General features: G+C 30.3%; 2 protein-coding genes across 2 annotated transcripts; one reads left to right on the top strand and one right to left on the bottom strand.

The window, feature by feature from the left end:
- Positions 1 to 29: 29 nt before the first annotated feature.
- Positions 30 to 758, bottom strand: LOC136087956 (uncharacterized). Its single transcript, XM_065811588.1, has one exon. It carries the CDS (start codon positions 756 to 758, stop codon positions 30 to 32), a length of 729 nt encoding a protein of 242 aa, XP_065667660.1.
- Positions 759 to 5,442: 4,684 nt separating this feature from the next.
- Positions 5,443 to 6,471, top strand: LOC136087955 (histone-lysine N-methyltransferase SETMAR-like). Its single transcript, XM_065811587.1, has one exon. It carries the CDS (start codon positions 5,443 to 5,445, stop codon positions 6,469 to 6,471), a length of 1,029 nt encoding a protein of 342 aa, XP_065667659.1.
- The last annotated feature ends 10,528 nt before the right edge of the window (positions 6,472 to 16,999 follow it).

Genomic DNA, 16,999 nt, shown 5'->3' with positions numbered 1-16,999 from the left:
TTTATAACTATGAATTGAAAAAACAAAATTTACTTAAAATCGCGTGTGAATAATTTGTTATAAGTAACCTTAGCATACTTTCCTTTACTTCGTAGCTCCTTTGCTTCCGCGAATAACTTTCTTCTTATTTCCATAGTACGTTCGCTAAAATCTTCATTTATAAACAAATTTTCATTCCAGAGTTTTGCCTTTACGAACTTATCCAAAATCGCGTTTTTGTCTTTATAGTTTAAAAATTTTACAACAATAGTTCTATTTATTCTTTTAACACCCATCACCTTTTTTCCAACTCTATGGACCCTCTCAATTTCGATATTACCATTTAAACCCAATTTAGTTTTTAAAATTTCTCTTATTTTACTTTCAGTTTCTTGCCAGGTTTCAATTTCTTTTTCTTCTATACCATTAAATCTCAAATTATTTCTGCGACTCCTATCTTCAAGTTCAGCCAACTTATCTTTAATAACGTTATCATTTTCTATATTTATTTTTGTGTCGTTCAGTTGATATACTGATGACATTGCTGTTTTTTTAGAAACATCTATTTCCAATAGTAAATTTTCATATTTGTCACTGACAAATTCAACACTTTTTTTCAGGTCACTTACTTCATTTTTTAAATTTTTATTTTCTTCTTGCATAAATGATATTTTACTCTCTAGTTTATCAATCCTGTCGCTAAATAGCTTCATTATTGTGTTTTCATGAATATCTATAATTTCTTTTAAATGAGTAATTGAAATACTTTTATTAGCCATTTTTAAGTTTAATAATAAACACGTCCGTTCACTAAAAAGTTCACGGCCGTAATTCTGGAAGTGATGTCTTGTAATTGTTCTCATTTTCAGATATTTTGTAAAAGACAATGAAAGCAGGCCACTGCTAAATTTTTTCGAAAATTCTGATTTATTTCGGAGATATTGGGTCCCAAATATTGGCCCATTTAGAGAAAATTTTGCGCATGGTGTGCAATTGCTACTTTGAGGAGCAGTTCTAGCAACATGAATATGACAGAAACATTTCTTTTTAATTTTTTTGCTAATCTGGATAGATTTTTACAGCAAAAGTAAAAATTCAACATGGTTACATTTTTGGTTGTCTAGAAATCATGGTCCGAAATCACAAAATTTGAAATTTTACCCTAACTTTGAGCTCTTATATCTCTTAAGGCCAATACTTGAACGTAGTTTTCTTAAGTGTTTTTGAAAGACACTAAAGCATACATTGATGTTATGGAACAAAAATCATGTGAATACAAGGACCTGGAAAGGAGTAACCTGTCAAAAATCACTTTTTGCGTTCAACGCGCTTTGATAGATTACTCATAACAATCGTGGCCTTAGGTTTGCCATGAAGAGTATAAGTTATTTAGTTTCCTTAAACACGCATCTTCCAATATCTGAAAAAAATCCATGTGCTCGAGTGATATAAAGCTACAGAAGTCCAAGAAGTAGCCTTATTTTGCCAATTTTTAAACTGAAAATTACCCTAGCAACGGTATATATATGCTTAGTAACGGCTTCTTAACAGCCTTTATAATTAGCACTGCAATTAAAAATTTTAGTATATTATATTTTTATAACAGAACTGTATAAGAGTACTTGATAAAAACTAGTTTTTTTAACTTTATCAATGAAAGAACCATTAAACTTCAAGATCAACGTTTTCTCCGTTTAAAATTGATGGGAAATACAGTTTTCTAAGAATTACAATAAAATTATAAGAAGTTTATTAATGGCCAATCTGAATTTCCACGTTGTCAATATTGTCTTTTGAGAGTGTTGTTTACTCTCCTCTTTGATTAGTTTGTGTTGGTGCATCAATTTTATAAACAACATTAAGAGACGAATGTTGGAGAATATTTTCTTTGGTTGGCCACTTGAAGCAGTTCTATCCGGGTGCAGCAGAATATTCCACACAAGAAACATAAATATCATCATCATTGACCTAATGGTTGAGGTAAAGATAAAGTAACGTCTAATCATTGCTGCTTCCTAAACATTCCTTGAAATAAGTTAATATGGTTTATAAACCAATAACTTTGTAATAGATCTCAATACACAAAATTATAATATTATAGTGTTATAACTTCTTACATTTTGAATTATTGCAGGATACCATTGCATAAAGTATGGAACAACAATCCAATCACCGATTTGAAAATCAGTTGCTAAATCTTTAGCAATCAACTGAATATCGTTGTTTAAATCATCTTCTTCGTTTTTAGGTGCATCTTTCACATCAACAGTTTCATCAATCACATCACCAGTTAAGTTAAACTCTTCACAAAAAGTGGTTACTAACCTTCCAATTTTTTTTGTTTACTCCATATAAAAAATTACAATTGAAGGATAAAGGAAATTGCCTGATGTTTCTTTAAAGTCCCAAGAAAAAGTCACATTTTTTATCATACATACTTTGGGTATTTGTAAATATACTTAGTTAATTTACTTGCCTACAGAATAATGATCAAATTTGTTGAGTTATCACATATTCACTTGGCTTTAACATTGTCCTCAGCTGCTGGTGAACTTGCTCTGGATTCATTTTCTTCCCACGCTCTTCTCCAGCCATAAACGTCTGCATTAGCAATGTTTTTTGCTTTGAAGAATATCTAAATACTTTTCTTTTTGGTAATGCCCATCCAGTGATGTTTGTAAAGTTTTCAATCCCTTGTTTAATGATAGAATGTGACAATAGCAGATGATCAGAAGAATAAAGGCTCGAATTTAGGTTCTTTTTGTTGACATAGGAAAGTCTTTCTCTGTCTACCATAGATTTTGCCACAGATCGAGAAGTGTGGTTTTCTGAAAGCATGTGTATTTCCATGTGATCAGAGAAAAACTGAAAATAATGATAACTGTTTATGTTGGGAATCAGATTTGTTCCTGATAAAGTAGAAGCTTTGGAGTCTATTGTAATTACAGCTACATCAGCATTTTGAATTCAATTACCATTATGAAGAGCCTTATAAATATCTTCTGCAGTCAATAAGTTGTTTCCAGCATCAATAAAACTCCTTATGACACATTTTGCTCCTGCTGACTCTCTGTCACATTGATCTTTTCCACGGCTCATTGTAATCATACCTTTTAATAAAGAATTATTTTGCTTTGCAAACTTTGCAAAGGGCTTCTAAGTAGAAGTTCCCATGATAAGATGATGCGTTATCTGACTTAGCAAAAAGGTTTTTTAAACCAGGAAAATCATTTCTAACTTTGGCCAAAACAACATCAGCTAGACAGAGTACATCGACAAGGCTGTTCTGACATCTATAGACAGCAGTGAAATATACTTTTTTTTTATTTGACCATTTTCATGGAAGAAGAAGACATCAACATGTAGAGTCATTCTTTTCTTTCCAAAATAATCCTTTTAGCTTTCACGGAATTTGGCTGGCAAAATTTTCTGACAAGAGTCTTTCAGCCAAAAACCAGTTTCCTTATCAAGTTGCTCAAAAGCCAATATTTTGGCCATTTTTTGCTGTGCATCACGGATTTGATGCTTCATATAAACTTCAAAATCTTCTGTAGCCACATTTAAATCATATAAAAGGTCTTCATCTTTACTTTCTATAACTAACTTACGAACCTGGTTGATTGCTGAAATGAGGTAAGCACAGTCAATACCTTGTTTATCGTTAGCAGCTATTGTGGGTTGATTCAAGTCTGGATCTATATCTGAAAAGGCAAAACAAATAGAGTGACTATGCAAAGTGGAATTTTCACTACATTTGGAAGGATAATTACTCTTCCGATACCTTTTACCCTTTTTAAGGAACTTAGTAATATTTTTATACTTCCACTTTTCAAAAAAAGCAATCAAAGTTTGAAACCCATCCATGCCAGCTGCCGTGACATCATCAAGACCAGCCAAAGCTTTCATTTGAGAAGGTTTTTCCACAAAGAATTCTCCATAAAGAAGTATCTGACATAAGGAGATAATTAGTTTCTTGGCAAATTTCTTTATAAAATGTGATTGTATGGCTAAACTTCATCATTAAAATGCCACTTTTTGTTCCTCTCCATTGTCAAACTTTATTTTATTTACACCATAAGCTACATCTTGCAGCAAACCTCAACAAAACATAAATTCTAAAAAATGTTCTATTTTTCCCTGAGGCATTCGGCATATGTTTACCTTGTCCTTTTTTGGTATAGAAAATCCTCTGCTTTCTTTTTGCAACTTGCATGCTTTTTCAATTTGATATTTTTTGCAATCAAAGATTTTCATTGATGTTTCTTTAGTGTACTTGTTATGGTTAATAACTGAAAGCAAAAGAATTTATCCGAAAGAATCGCTTTCTTGAAACATCTTAACTGGTACAACAAGGTCTTCTGAAACCAGTTGAGTTGAACCATTTTCTTCCTCATTGTGTAACACTTGAGAAATTAGTGTCTCTGATTGACCAGGTCCAATTGCTTCAGCAAATATCTTCTCAAGCTGCATTTTAAATTTTTCGAATTTCTTCTTAACTATCTGTTTGGTTCCTGGGGTTAAGTCTTCTATTTGCTTTTGCTTTATCTGAAAGGGCAGTGGACTTGCCCCAAACGCTTCACACAAAAAGCTAACAGCTTTTTTTGATTTTTCGATAGTTTCATCTGAAATGATTGTTATATCTGGAACATATATTTCATCACCAGGAAAGCAATACTTTATTGGTGTTGGAGCTGGTTCTAACATGTCAATATTTTTTCCTGCAGAAATACTTTTTAGGTAGCTGAAGCAAAATACGGCTTCAACAGGAAGTGGTGAATTCTTTTCATTATAAGCAGCAAGGGTTTTTAAAGGGATGGATCTAATTTTTGGTGCTTTTTTACCGATTTGAAATTCATGTCTTGGGTATTAATAACATTTTGACTGCTTCCAGCCAATACCCAGAGAAAAACGATGGTACGCACATAATGAGTCATAGCATGAAAGATAACCTTGTAATCGGCTTTCAATCAGGTTTTTTTCATTCCACTGGTTTCTCGGTGGTAGCTATAAAACAGAAATGTTAGATTTTTCCCCAATGGAGTAGGAAATCCTGTTTCTTTTAATAAAAAAGCAAATAATATTATTATAATATTCATACCTTTAAAGCTTTTAAATGATTACTTATGTCAGCAGTCAATTCATTAACTTGAAAGATTCCATCTTTGTTCCAACGCTTAAAAGGACCACAAGAAGTCTTCTCTTTATTAAAATTTATGCATTTCTCATAAGGATTGACTTTATTTTCGCTCTCTGACATATTTTGTTTATTGATAATTATTAGGTAACCAAAAAAGTTCGTGCGGTTTTTGGTAATTGAATTGTTTTTAGCATTTTTTACAACACCCACATCGCACAAGGCAAGTAGCTTTGTTGCGTAATAGAACGCGTGTGTCACGCGCAGTTGCTGCATATATAGTGTAGGCTTGTAACGAGCTTACAGGAAAGGTTTTGTGTAAAGAAAGGATGGCAACCCAACCAACGATTATTCGATCTTGCTTACTTTACGAGTTCAAACTTGGAAGGAATGCAACACAAGCGGCCAAAAACATCTGCACAGCATTTGGAGAAGGTACAGTAAGTGAACGCACAGCACAGAAGTGGTTTCAGCGATTCTCTTCGGGAGATGAGTCCATCGAAGACCTGCCACGTTCTGGACGCCCATTGTTGGTTGATGAGGATGAACTGAAGGACGCTGTCGAGTCTGACTCCAGCCAAACTTGCCAAGAACTTGCAGTGAGGTTTGCTGTGAGTGTTGAAACCATCCGCCTGCATCTGCATGCGATTGGGAAAGCGTGGAAGCTGAGTCGGTGGGTTCCGCACAAATTGTCGATCGACAACAAGAAGCAACGGCTTACGATCTGCACATCACTCTTATCACGCCACAATGTTGAGCCTTTTCTTGATCGTTTATTGACATGCGACGAAAAATGGATTGTGTACAACAATACCAAGCGTTGCTACCATTGGTTGTCCCCCGATGACCCCATCTCAAAGACACCCAAGCCCAATCTCCACGAGCGGAAGGTTTTGCTCTGCATTTGGTGGACTACAGCTGGTGTGGTGCATTACGAGCTGCTCCCAACAGGCCAAACCATTACTAGACTGGTCTACTCAGCACAGCTGCAACGAGTTCACGACCTGTTGCTTGTAAAGCAGCCTGCACTGGTGCACAGGAGAGGAGTTCTGCTTCTCCACGACAACGCGAGACCGCACACCACTCGCGTGACTCAGGACAAGCTCCAAAGCCTTGGTTGGGAGAGTTTGCCTCATCCACCATACTCGCCAGACCTCTCCCATACTGATTTCCATTTTTTCCTTTCCCTGGGAAATCATTTAAAAGGACAGCAGTTCCGAGACCAGGACGCGGTTGAAATGGAGTTGAAAGCTTTTATAGACTCAAAGGACCGAGAATTTTTTAGAAGTGGAATAAATAAGCTTGTTTTACGTTGGGAAAAGGTTTTAGATGCTAATGGTGACTATTTTGATGAATAAATGTACTTACTTTTGTCGTTTTGTGTGTTTTTATTATATACGGAAAAACCGCACGAACTTTTTTGGTTACCTGATATTTATTTACTAAAATTAAACTAATACAGCTTTTACTAAAAAATTTCAATCTTCTACTGAAAACTACTAATAGAAATTTATGTTATGTAACTTAAGTAAAGCATGGTATGTACCAAGTAGTCATTAACACATATATCACACCAAGACGGCAGTCATTTTGTCCCCGCAGTATTATCTTGTTCTATCTACAAATGTAATAATTAAATGTTCTAATATATATAAACTAAATAACTTATACTTTTCATGGCAGACCTAAGGCCACGGTTGTTATGAGTAATCTATCAAAGCGCGTTGAATCGCAAAAAGTAATTTTTGACAGGTTACTCCTTTCCAGGTCCTTGTATTCACATGATATTTGTTCCATAACATCAATGTATGCTTTAGTGTCTTTCAAAGACACTTAAGAAAACTACGTTTAAGTATTGGCCTTAAGAGATATAAGAGCTCAAAGTTAGGGTAAAATTTCAAATTTTGTGATTTCGGACCATGATTTCTAGACAACCAAAAATGTAACCATGTTGAATTTTTACTTTTGCTGTAGAAATCTATCCAGATTAGCAAAAAAATTAAAAAGAAATGTTTCTGTCATATTCATGTTGCTAGAACTGCTCCTCAAAGTAGCAATTGCACACCATGCGCAAAATTTTCTCTAAATGGGCCAATATTTGGAACCCAATATCTCCGAAATAAATCAGAATTTTTGAAAAAAATTTAGCAGTGGCCTGCTTTCATTGTCTTTTACATAATATCTGAAAATGAGAAAAATTTCAAGACTTCACTTCCAGAATTTGCTTATTTGGCCTAGATTTCTCAGACAATGGCTCTTAAGGCTCTGCGAGAGAAAACTTTTGATCTTTTTCGTTTTGTTTATTAATAAAATTTAGCGTTGTGTAATTTATGGACGATCCCTTAAAAAAAATCAGCAAAACGCTGTTTTACTGCTTCTATTACAGACTGATCATGTGGAGAAAAAACATTCACCTGTCCAAGTATCTTGGTTAGGCGGGATAAATTTCCGCTCGTGTTCGTATGAAAAAAAACACCGGGACGTGTTTTTTTTCATACGAACACGAACTTTTAACTTTTACTATATGCATTTTAACTGTGGTGGGCACAACGCCGTTAATTCGTTTATCGCTAATCAACTCCGTTAAAGTTTTGGTTAACAGTTTAACGACTTAAAAGGCAATAGGCCGGGTGAATTAAAAAAAGCAATTACTTTTACTCAGTAATTGGTCAGTTTTACGTGAATAAAAGCTTCAGCAGTTTAGCATAAATTTTTATTCACGTAAAGTTAAGCAGTTTACTCTGTAATTACTTTACGTGAATAAAAACTTGAGCAAAATTGCTTAAATATTTATTCACGTAAAGCTGACCAATTACTGAGTAAAAGCGATTGCCTTTTTTATTCACCTGGCCTACTAATTAGCTGTTAGCTTCCGCTAATATTTTTGGCCGTCGACATTCGTTAATCAAAAAATAATCTCTGGTGAAAAAGTTTTCACAGACTTGTTTATTAAGTACAATACTGCCATACCATCAAGTGCGGCTGTTGAAAGGCTTTTTCTGTAGGAAAAAACATTATGACAGGGTAACCCTGTCAGATGCTAACTTTGGCAGGTTGATGTTTATGAAAAGCAACCAACACCATATTGAAGGTTTAGGATTGGAGCTATTTTTGTTTAATTTTTCAAAACTTCTTTCAGAGTCCAATATTGTTTGCTTTAGTTTCCTTCGCATTATTTGAGATAATAAGCTCCTTCACAGTTTTCCAACTACAATTCTTGTCTGTACATCAAAAACATTGAGCGATTTTTCAAACAGCATGACCATTTTTGATCTTCAAAATTTCTGAAAGCAAAATTTGTTTTAAAGATTGAAATTTTATTTTTTCAAATACTAGAACTATTCGTTAAATTTCATTTTATGTTTGTATTCCATGCTTAATTTCATGTTTATCTTGTATTTTATGTTTAATTTCAGTTTTTTAAAGATTATGATTAAAATATTCCAGGAAAAAATATTTTTTAACTTAATTGTGCGTTTTCAGTGAATACGTGTTATTCACATACTTATGATCGTATTTATATTTATAATTACAATTATATTTTTGATTTAAATTTTTTTGTCTAATAGTTTTTAAAAGGACTTATTAAGAGTTTTTAAGTTTTTAAAAGAACTTATTAAGATTTTTTATTAGATTCTCAATTAAAAATTTAAATACTAATATTTGTTGTCGATTTTGTAATTGGTAATCAAAGTTATATGTTCGAGTTCGGTTCGCTTCGGTCTTTAGCACAGTTCGGGTTCGGTTTGGTATCAACTTAATTGTTTTTTTTTATTAGTTTGATTAGTTACATTCACAATGATAAAACACAAATAAATTAAAGTAATATTAAGGAACTTCTTTAAATTACGCTAAAATCTTTGAGCGACAAAGAAAAAATCTTAAATATGAATACTATACTAATTTGCTAGAAAAATATAAACTAAATTCTAAACGTACTTGGGAAATCATTCGAGAAATTACAGGCAGTAGCAAAATAAAAATGTCTTTGCCCAAAACCATTGAAATAAACGTAGAGCTCTTGATTAATCAAGAAAAGAGCTAAATAAATATTTTGTATGTGTTGGCCCAAACCTAGCCAAAAAAATTTAACCAACTGATAATTTTGAAAAATATCTTTCTTTTCCCCTAACATCACAACTTAACTCCTTTGACCTAATTTTGATGAATTTGAATGTGCTTTTAAAATGCTCAAACCTAACAAAGCCGTTGGCCATGATGATACCAATAACAACATTGTTATTAATTTATATGATGTGTTAAAAAATGTTCTTTTTAGGAAATTTTTATGTTCCATTAGACAAGGAATTTTTTCTAATCAATTAAAAATAGCAAATGTTATACCAATATTTAAAGGAGGAGATTTACCTAATATTAGCAATTGCCGTCCTATAACCATTCTTTTTGTTTTCTGAAAAGTTTTAGAAAGAATTTTTTATTATAGAATACATAATCATCTATTAAATAATAATCTCTTATATAACAACCAATATGGTTTAAAAAAATAGTTCTATGGAATATGCAGTTATCTAGTTTTCAAGAAGTAGAACTGAATCTTCTGAAATTTCCCAATATACTTTGGGAGTTTTTTTCAATATAGCAAAACCTTTTGATACCATAGATTATGAAATTCTTTTTAAAAAAATTATAATATTATGGAATAACTGGTAATATTCTAAAATAGATTACAAACTATCTAAGTAATTACATGCAATTTGTGCACGTTGATTCAAATTGGCATGGAAATTTGCTAGATATAACATAAATACCCTAAGGATCGATATTAGTACCCTTGCTATTTCTTATTTACATCAATGAACTCCATAAAGCCTCAAACTTAATGACCATTATGTTCGCAGATAGCACTAATCTGTTTTTATCTCACAATAACATAAATTAATTTGAAAACATAAACAATGAACTAATTAAAATTTCTGATTGGTTTAAGACAAATAAATCAATCAATATTGATAAAACAAATGAATTTTCTTCCACCCTCATTTTAAAAAACACTTACTGCTAAATGACATGTCTTTTCTTTTTATTGACAATAATCTAATAAAAAAAAGTAAGCTTTACCAAATATTTAGGCGTTTATATTGATGAAAATCTCTTATGGAAAAAACACATAGAAAATTTGGACAATAAAATATCTAAAAGTATTGAAATATTATTTAAAACAAGAAACATCATAAGCACACCTTAACTCAACTATATCATTTATCCATTGCCACCTAAAGTATGCAAATGTTGCATGGGGTAGTACAATTAAAAGTAAACTTGATCCTCTATATCGTCAACAAAAACATGTTGTAGGCCTGATTAATTTTAGGGATCATTTTACTCATGCCAAGCCTCTCCTAATTGACATGAATAGTTTTGTAGTATATGCGAGCTGAATATTTTCAATATTTTTTGTTTTATGTATAAATTTAAAAACAGTTTATCACCTGAACCCTTTCAAAGTTTATTAGCTTTAGAAGATAGGCTTCAATATTTATTCAATAATGTATTTCCAGAAGTGTTTTACAAGGGATGAGAAAATATAAATTTTGAAAAAAAAATGAAAAAATTGACAATACAATCGTGATATACTGAAAAGGAGATGCAGGAAAAAAAAAATCAAAATTTTATTTTAATTTTTTGATTTTTAGTGAAATATTAACAAAACTTTTACGATGAAACCAAAAAAATACATATCTAAGTTCAAAAACGTAAACTTTTCCATTACTTTGGGTTGCAATGACTGTTTATTTTAAGATAACTTGTATAGCAACGTTTGCTAGGGGGCAATTTTCTAGAAGTAATTTTTGTAATTCAGACAAATTTAATAAACTAAAATAATAATATACTTAGTCTGATGGCTAGTATAGCCAATTATAAAATAATTTATATTTTAAATAATTAGATTTTTTTTTTTTTTTTTGCATTCTTTGCATCTTTATTTGCATTTTTTTTTTAAATTGAAAAATTTACTTTTGTGCTCATTGTTTCCCAAAATTTTTAAGATTTTGTTGACAAAACGCTTTGAAATTTTTCCAAAAGTTTAAGATTTTGTTGACAAAACGCTTTGAAATTTTTAAGATGTTGATGACAAAACGCTTTGAAATTTTTAAGATGTTGTTGACAAAACGCTTTGAAATTTTTCCAAAAGTTTAAGAATGGGAATGAATACAATCAAACGTTTAAATCTAATAGAACCTTTTTTTAGATTAATTTTGGAGCAAATAACTGTGAAAGTTGTCCTAGATGCATCATAACTAAGAGTAGAATTATTATCAAACTTTGGTTGGATAATAATTCAAATAATAAATCAAATTGTTATTTGTCTTTTTATTAATATACCTTGAAATTTTCAGTTTGAAAACTTTATTAGTTGCGGAGAATTTTAGGAAATATATCCGTTCCTTTTTTGTCCTTTATCTCATAAATTTAACGCAAGTATTTGTCAAATTTATGTTTCGTATCATTATTGCCAACCTTAGACAATCGAGCAGCAGCTGTTTTAAAATCTGCCTCCAAATCATACGATTCAGGGCAGTAGCGTAGCGAGAGGAGGAAATATCCCCATGGCCCAAAGATTTAATAGGGTATGTTAAAAAAATGAAACAATATAATATATGGTTTTAATATTTTTAACAGAAAAAAATAAATAATTTTATGTCATAACTTTAAAAAATATTTTATAAGTATATAAAACAATAATTGCTGTTCGAATTTTAAATAATTTTTAGAATTTCTTTTTTTCTTTACAAAAGAACGAAACTGCAACTATAGTCATAGGAATACATAGTCTTGAAACACAGACCGTTTCCATTGTTTTTTGGTTTTAACTTGAAAACTGCGCGATGACCCGGCGAACCTGCACAATTTTATAAAAAGTAGCAAGCTTTTATGATAAACAGTAATTAGAAATGTGCCTTTGATATGGTTAATAAATGTTTTTTAAACAAAGACATAAATTTAGCTGCAGATATAGATTCTCTTACTTCTAAAGTCAATAATTATGTCGAAAAACATGTATATAATTAGTGTCTTAAGTAAACAAGACTTTGCATCAAGCCATTTTCTGAAAAATTCTTGCAAATGTTCTTTAAACATTTATAGAAGAAAAAGTACCTTTAATAAAATGTTGCCGCTAAAATTGAAGAGAATAAATAAAAATATTGGAAATTTATTGAAAATAGGCATGTATCTGCCATTTGATTTAAGCAAGCAGTTCTTGACAAAAATCTTGTGCAATAAATTTAGATTATCAATAAATGGTGTTGAATATCTTTAAAAAAGGATGACATTAGGAAGACAAAATATTACGCTATTATTTTTGATAGCACACCCGATATACCCCACATTGACCAGTTGTCTCAAGTTTTTAGATATGTAAATATTGAGATTTGAGTCTTTTGTTGATTTCATTGAGTTAAATGGAAAAAAAGTAGAAGCGATTACGACTCAAATTTTCAATAAGCTAGTAGTACATAAACTAGAAATAGGAAACTGTTATGTTCAAAGCTATGAAAATGCAGCTACAATGGCTAGACATTAAAGTGGGGTTTAAAAACAAATATTGTCAATCAACCTCAAAGCTTATTTTGTACCATGCAATAACCATATTTTATAACATGCAATAGCTAATATGGAAGTAAAGTATAATCTGAGAAAATGTAGTCGTTCTGGATTATCTCTTACTACCAATATCTCATGTATTGTGGTTGTAACCACAATGAAATTTTTAAAAATTAAATTTTTTAAAAAAAGCAGTAGCTTTCTCGACTGTAGCGGTCCCCTGGCCTTGGGGAGATGAACAACAACAAAAAATTTGATAAATAACAATATTGGCAACATAAAAAAGGTTGCCATTATTGTAATTCTCAAAAATAGAGAAAAGTAGAAACTAGATTTTTTGTTCATTTGATGATACTTATTGTATTTCATAATTTGGAAATAAGTTGTTCTAGAAAAGTTATTTTTAAAGAATATTCATTATATATAATAATCAATTATGGAAACTAGAATTGCACCATAATAATTTAATATTGTGCCGATATATACAATAAATAGCAAAGTTAGCTTCTGTTAAAGTTGCCTCACTTTATTGTGCTTGCCATTTTATTACTCCTGATTCCATTCTCTACCTCTATAAATCTCTTATTCGTCCTTGAATGGAATACTGTTGTTATATTTGGCTGGTTTTTCTAACAAGATTCTCTCATTTTTGACAAGGTTCAAAAACGCATTGTAAATGTTGTTGAATTTGCACTAGCTGTTAAACTTGAGCTTTTGTCCCAAAAGGTTGCATCTCACTGGTCACTGCTCAAGAAAGCTATCATCACTTCTTCCATCAAACCAAAAAGAGATATAAAGTAGTGAAAATTTTGCAATTGGTTAGGGTAAGAACAGCGTGTTGGGTTCGGTTCGTTCCCAGCAATTCTAAAGTTTTGGTTCGGTTCGGCTTGATATCATGTAAAACTCGGTTTCGGTTCAGTTTGGTCTTATGTATGTATATATAAAGTATATATAAATAGTATTATATTATGTAATATATATATAAATATATATATATATATATATATATATATATATATATATATATATATATATATATATATATATATATATATATATATATATATATATATATATATATATATATATATATATACATATATATATATATATACATACAAAAAAAGTGACATTTTTTGCGAGCTCGCTTGGAATTTAAATCTAAAAGGCGCCTAATTTATTCTCGCACACATAAAATATTTTTCACGAGCCGGCTCTGTATATATATACATATATATATATATATATATATATATATATATATATATATATATATATATATATATATATATATATATATATATATATATATATATATATATACATACATACAAACATACGACCAAACTAAACCGAACCCGAACTTAACTTGTTACCGAACCGTACTCAAACTTTAAAATTATTGGGAACGAACCGAACCCAACAAACTGTCCTTATCCTAACCAAACCAAAAAGAGATTTATAGTAGTGAAAATTTTGCAATTCGCACTACAATACATAACATAATACGTAATATAATAATGTACATTTTATACTCTGTGTAATTATGTAAAACTATAAATGATCAAAACTTACAAGATTCTCCATTTCTTACTGTGGCCCAATCCTATGGAATTATTTTACAAGCTTAAGTCGTAAACTTATAGAAGCCAACACCACCCAAAAATTCAAAAAGAACATAATTGAACTTATTGCCAATCAAATATCTTTACTTGATTTTTTCTAAAAATGCGCTTTTATCCTCTTTTTATTTATTAAAGGTAACTGATGATAAGATTTTTTCTTCTTGAAGTTCTCCGGTCTTGTAACTACTATATATCGTACACCCAGATCAAGGGTGCCACAAGTCAAAAAGTGTCAAACTGAAAAAATCAGGGTTGAAGTTTTGAGTTTTTAACATTTTTTCCAACTAAGAGTGCCATTTGTATCTGTCATTTTGTAAACATTCGTTTTAGACTTGTGGTTATTTTTTCACCATGTGCAACACATAACATAATATCAAATGACATTCATAACTCAATATCCATAATTTTTGACTTCTGGCACCCTTGATCTGGGTGTACGATATGATGAAATGTATTTGCATTTAATGTTTTAAAATATTTTACATGACGGAAATTGCCTTGAATCGTAAATAGTTGCTGACAAAATTAAATAAAAATAAATAAATATATTTTTAATATTCTTTGTTTTATGTATTAATATAAAACCCACTTATCGCCCGTTCCTTTTCGTAAACTTGTACATACAAAGATAGAACATAAATACAGATACAAATAGAAATAAATATTTTTTTAGAAATTATAGTTTAATTTGACAACCATTTTCTCAAACAAATTTTTGAAATTTTTTTATTTTAAATTTATAGTTTTAAATATTAGAGCATTTTTCTAAAAGGGTTTAAAAGTCTAAAAGCTTTAAAAGTCCACTTTTTCTGAAATTGTGTTTTTTTGATATTCGGATTCTTTACTTAATAATGAGACCGTTATGTCTTATTAAAGCGTCAAAATAACTAAAAAAATAAAGTACCTTATTAAAAAGCAGTTATTTAAGGAGGCGTAAAAAAGTACGCGTTTTCAGTCTAGCAGTTCTTCGAGATAAGACCAAATTGTTTTCCGCGTACTTTAATACATTTGTTTTCTTTTTCTTTTCGATAAATAAAATCTTCGTTTGTAATTATTTTTGTTTCTAACTTTAAAGAAAAAATTACAAAAAAAAAAATTGTCCAAATATTAGCAGTTCTTTAAAGCCCTCATGCTTCTCAAAAGAGATTTAGCATTTATGAAGTGATTATATTTGTTTTTAGGTTTCATACAAAAAAGATTTTTTAATACGTTTGGCAACAAATTTTCTCTACATTTAAACATGAAACATAAAATGTTAAAGACATTTTGTTGATATACATTTAAAATATTCATTTCTTTAAAAAGTTGTTTTGTATGTAAAAACCGATTTTTAAAATTTATTGCGCGAGCTGCGTGTTTCTGATGAATGTAAAGAGATTTTAGCTTTGTTCTATGAGTGCTTCCCCATATAATATTCGCGTAGTTTATATGACAATGTATAAATGAATAATATAATTGTGTTAACTGGTGTTTACATAATATATTTCTTGCTTTGTAGAGAATTCCGATGCATTTAGCAATATTATTGGAGGTATTATCAATATGATTTCTCCAAGATAGATTTTTATCAATATATACTCCAAGAAACTTAGTAACTTTTTCTCTTTTTAATATTATATTATTAATTAAAAGGTCTGGCATGATATGAGGCAGTTTCTGTTTTTTTGAAGGTGGATAAAAAAGTGTCCATTTAGTTTTTTCTATATTTAGAGACAATCTATTTTGTTTAAACCAAACAGATACTTTTTTTAATTCATTTGTCATATTAGTAAAAAGCATATTAATATCTTTATGAGACAAAAACAAATTAGTGTCATCTGCAAAATTTATTGATGTTAAGTTTGATGATTTATGAAGATCATTTATGTATGTTAAAAAAATAAGTGGACCAAATATGGATCCTTGTGGAACACCACAAGTTATATTCATTAATAGATGAGATATAGAATCTTTATTGTAAACAAACTGTTTACGGTTAGTAAGATAACTTTCAAGCCATAATAGGGTTTTATCTTTAATACCATATGATATTAGTTTTTTTAACAGAATTTCATGATTGACGGCATCAAATGCCTTAGAAAAATCAATAAACACTCCAAGTGTAAAACAAGAGTCTTTAAAAGAGACAGGTATATAGCGCGTAAGTTGAAGAATGGCACGCTCGGTTGAATTATTTTTTTTGAAACCAAATTGGTTTTCGTATAGAATTTTATTTTCAACAAGATAAGAGTAGATTCGGTTGTACATTATTCTTTCTAAAATTTTTGAAAAAACTGGAAGAACTGAAATAGAGCGATAATTTGTTATATTTGTACGATCCCCTGTCTTAAAGATTGGAGTTACTTTTGCTATTTTTAGTTTATCTGGAAAAGACCCTTTTGCAATGGATGCTCTGACGATTTTATAAATAATATCTTTTATAACATCGTAGGAATCAATCGCAATATTTGTGTTAATATCATCATACCCAGTAGCTTTATTACGTTTTAATGACTTATAAGCAACCTCAAATTCATTAAAAGTTATCTCAGTAAAATTTTGATGTTATTTATATATAGCATTAGTAAGGATGTAGGAGTATATTGAAATTTTCGTTTAGAATGGAATAAGGAAAACTTTTTTTTCATTTAAAGATAGGCTAATAGCGTTAAAGCAGTTTGAGATTTGTTCTCGTTCTTTGTTTGCTACTTGAAAT

Source organism: Hydra vulgaris, chromosome 12 (assembly GCF_038396675.1).
Source record: "Hydra vulgaris chromosome 12, alternate assembly HydraT2T_AEP".
Lineage (NCBI taxonomy): Eukaryota > Metazoa > Cnidaria > Hydrozoa > Anthoathecata > Hydridae > Hydra > Hydra vulgaris.
Note: the sequence above shows the minus strand (reverse complement) of the source record. Positions and strands in the feature narration are given on the sequence as shown.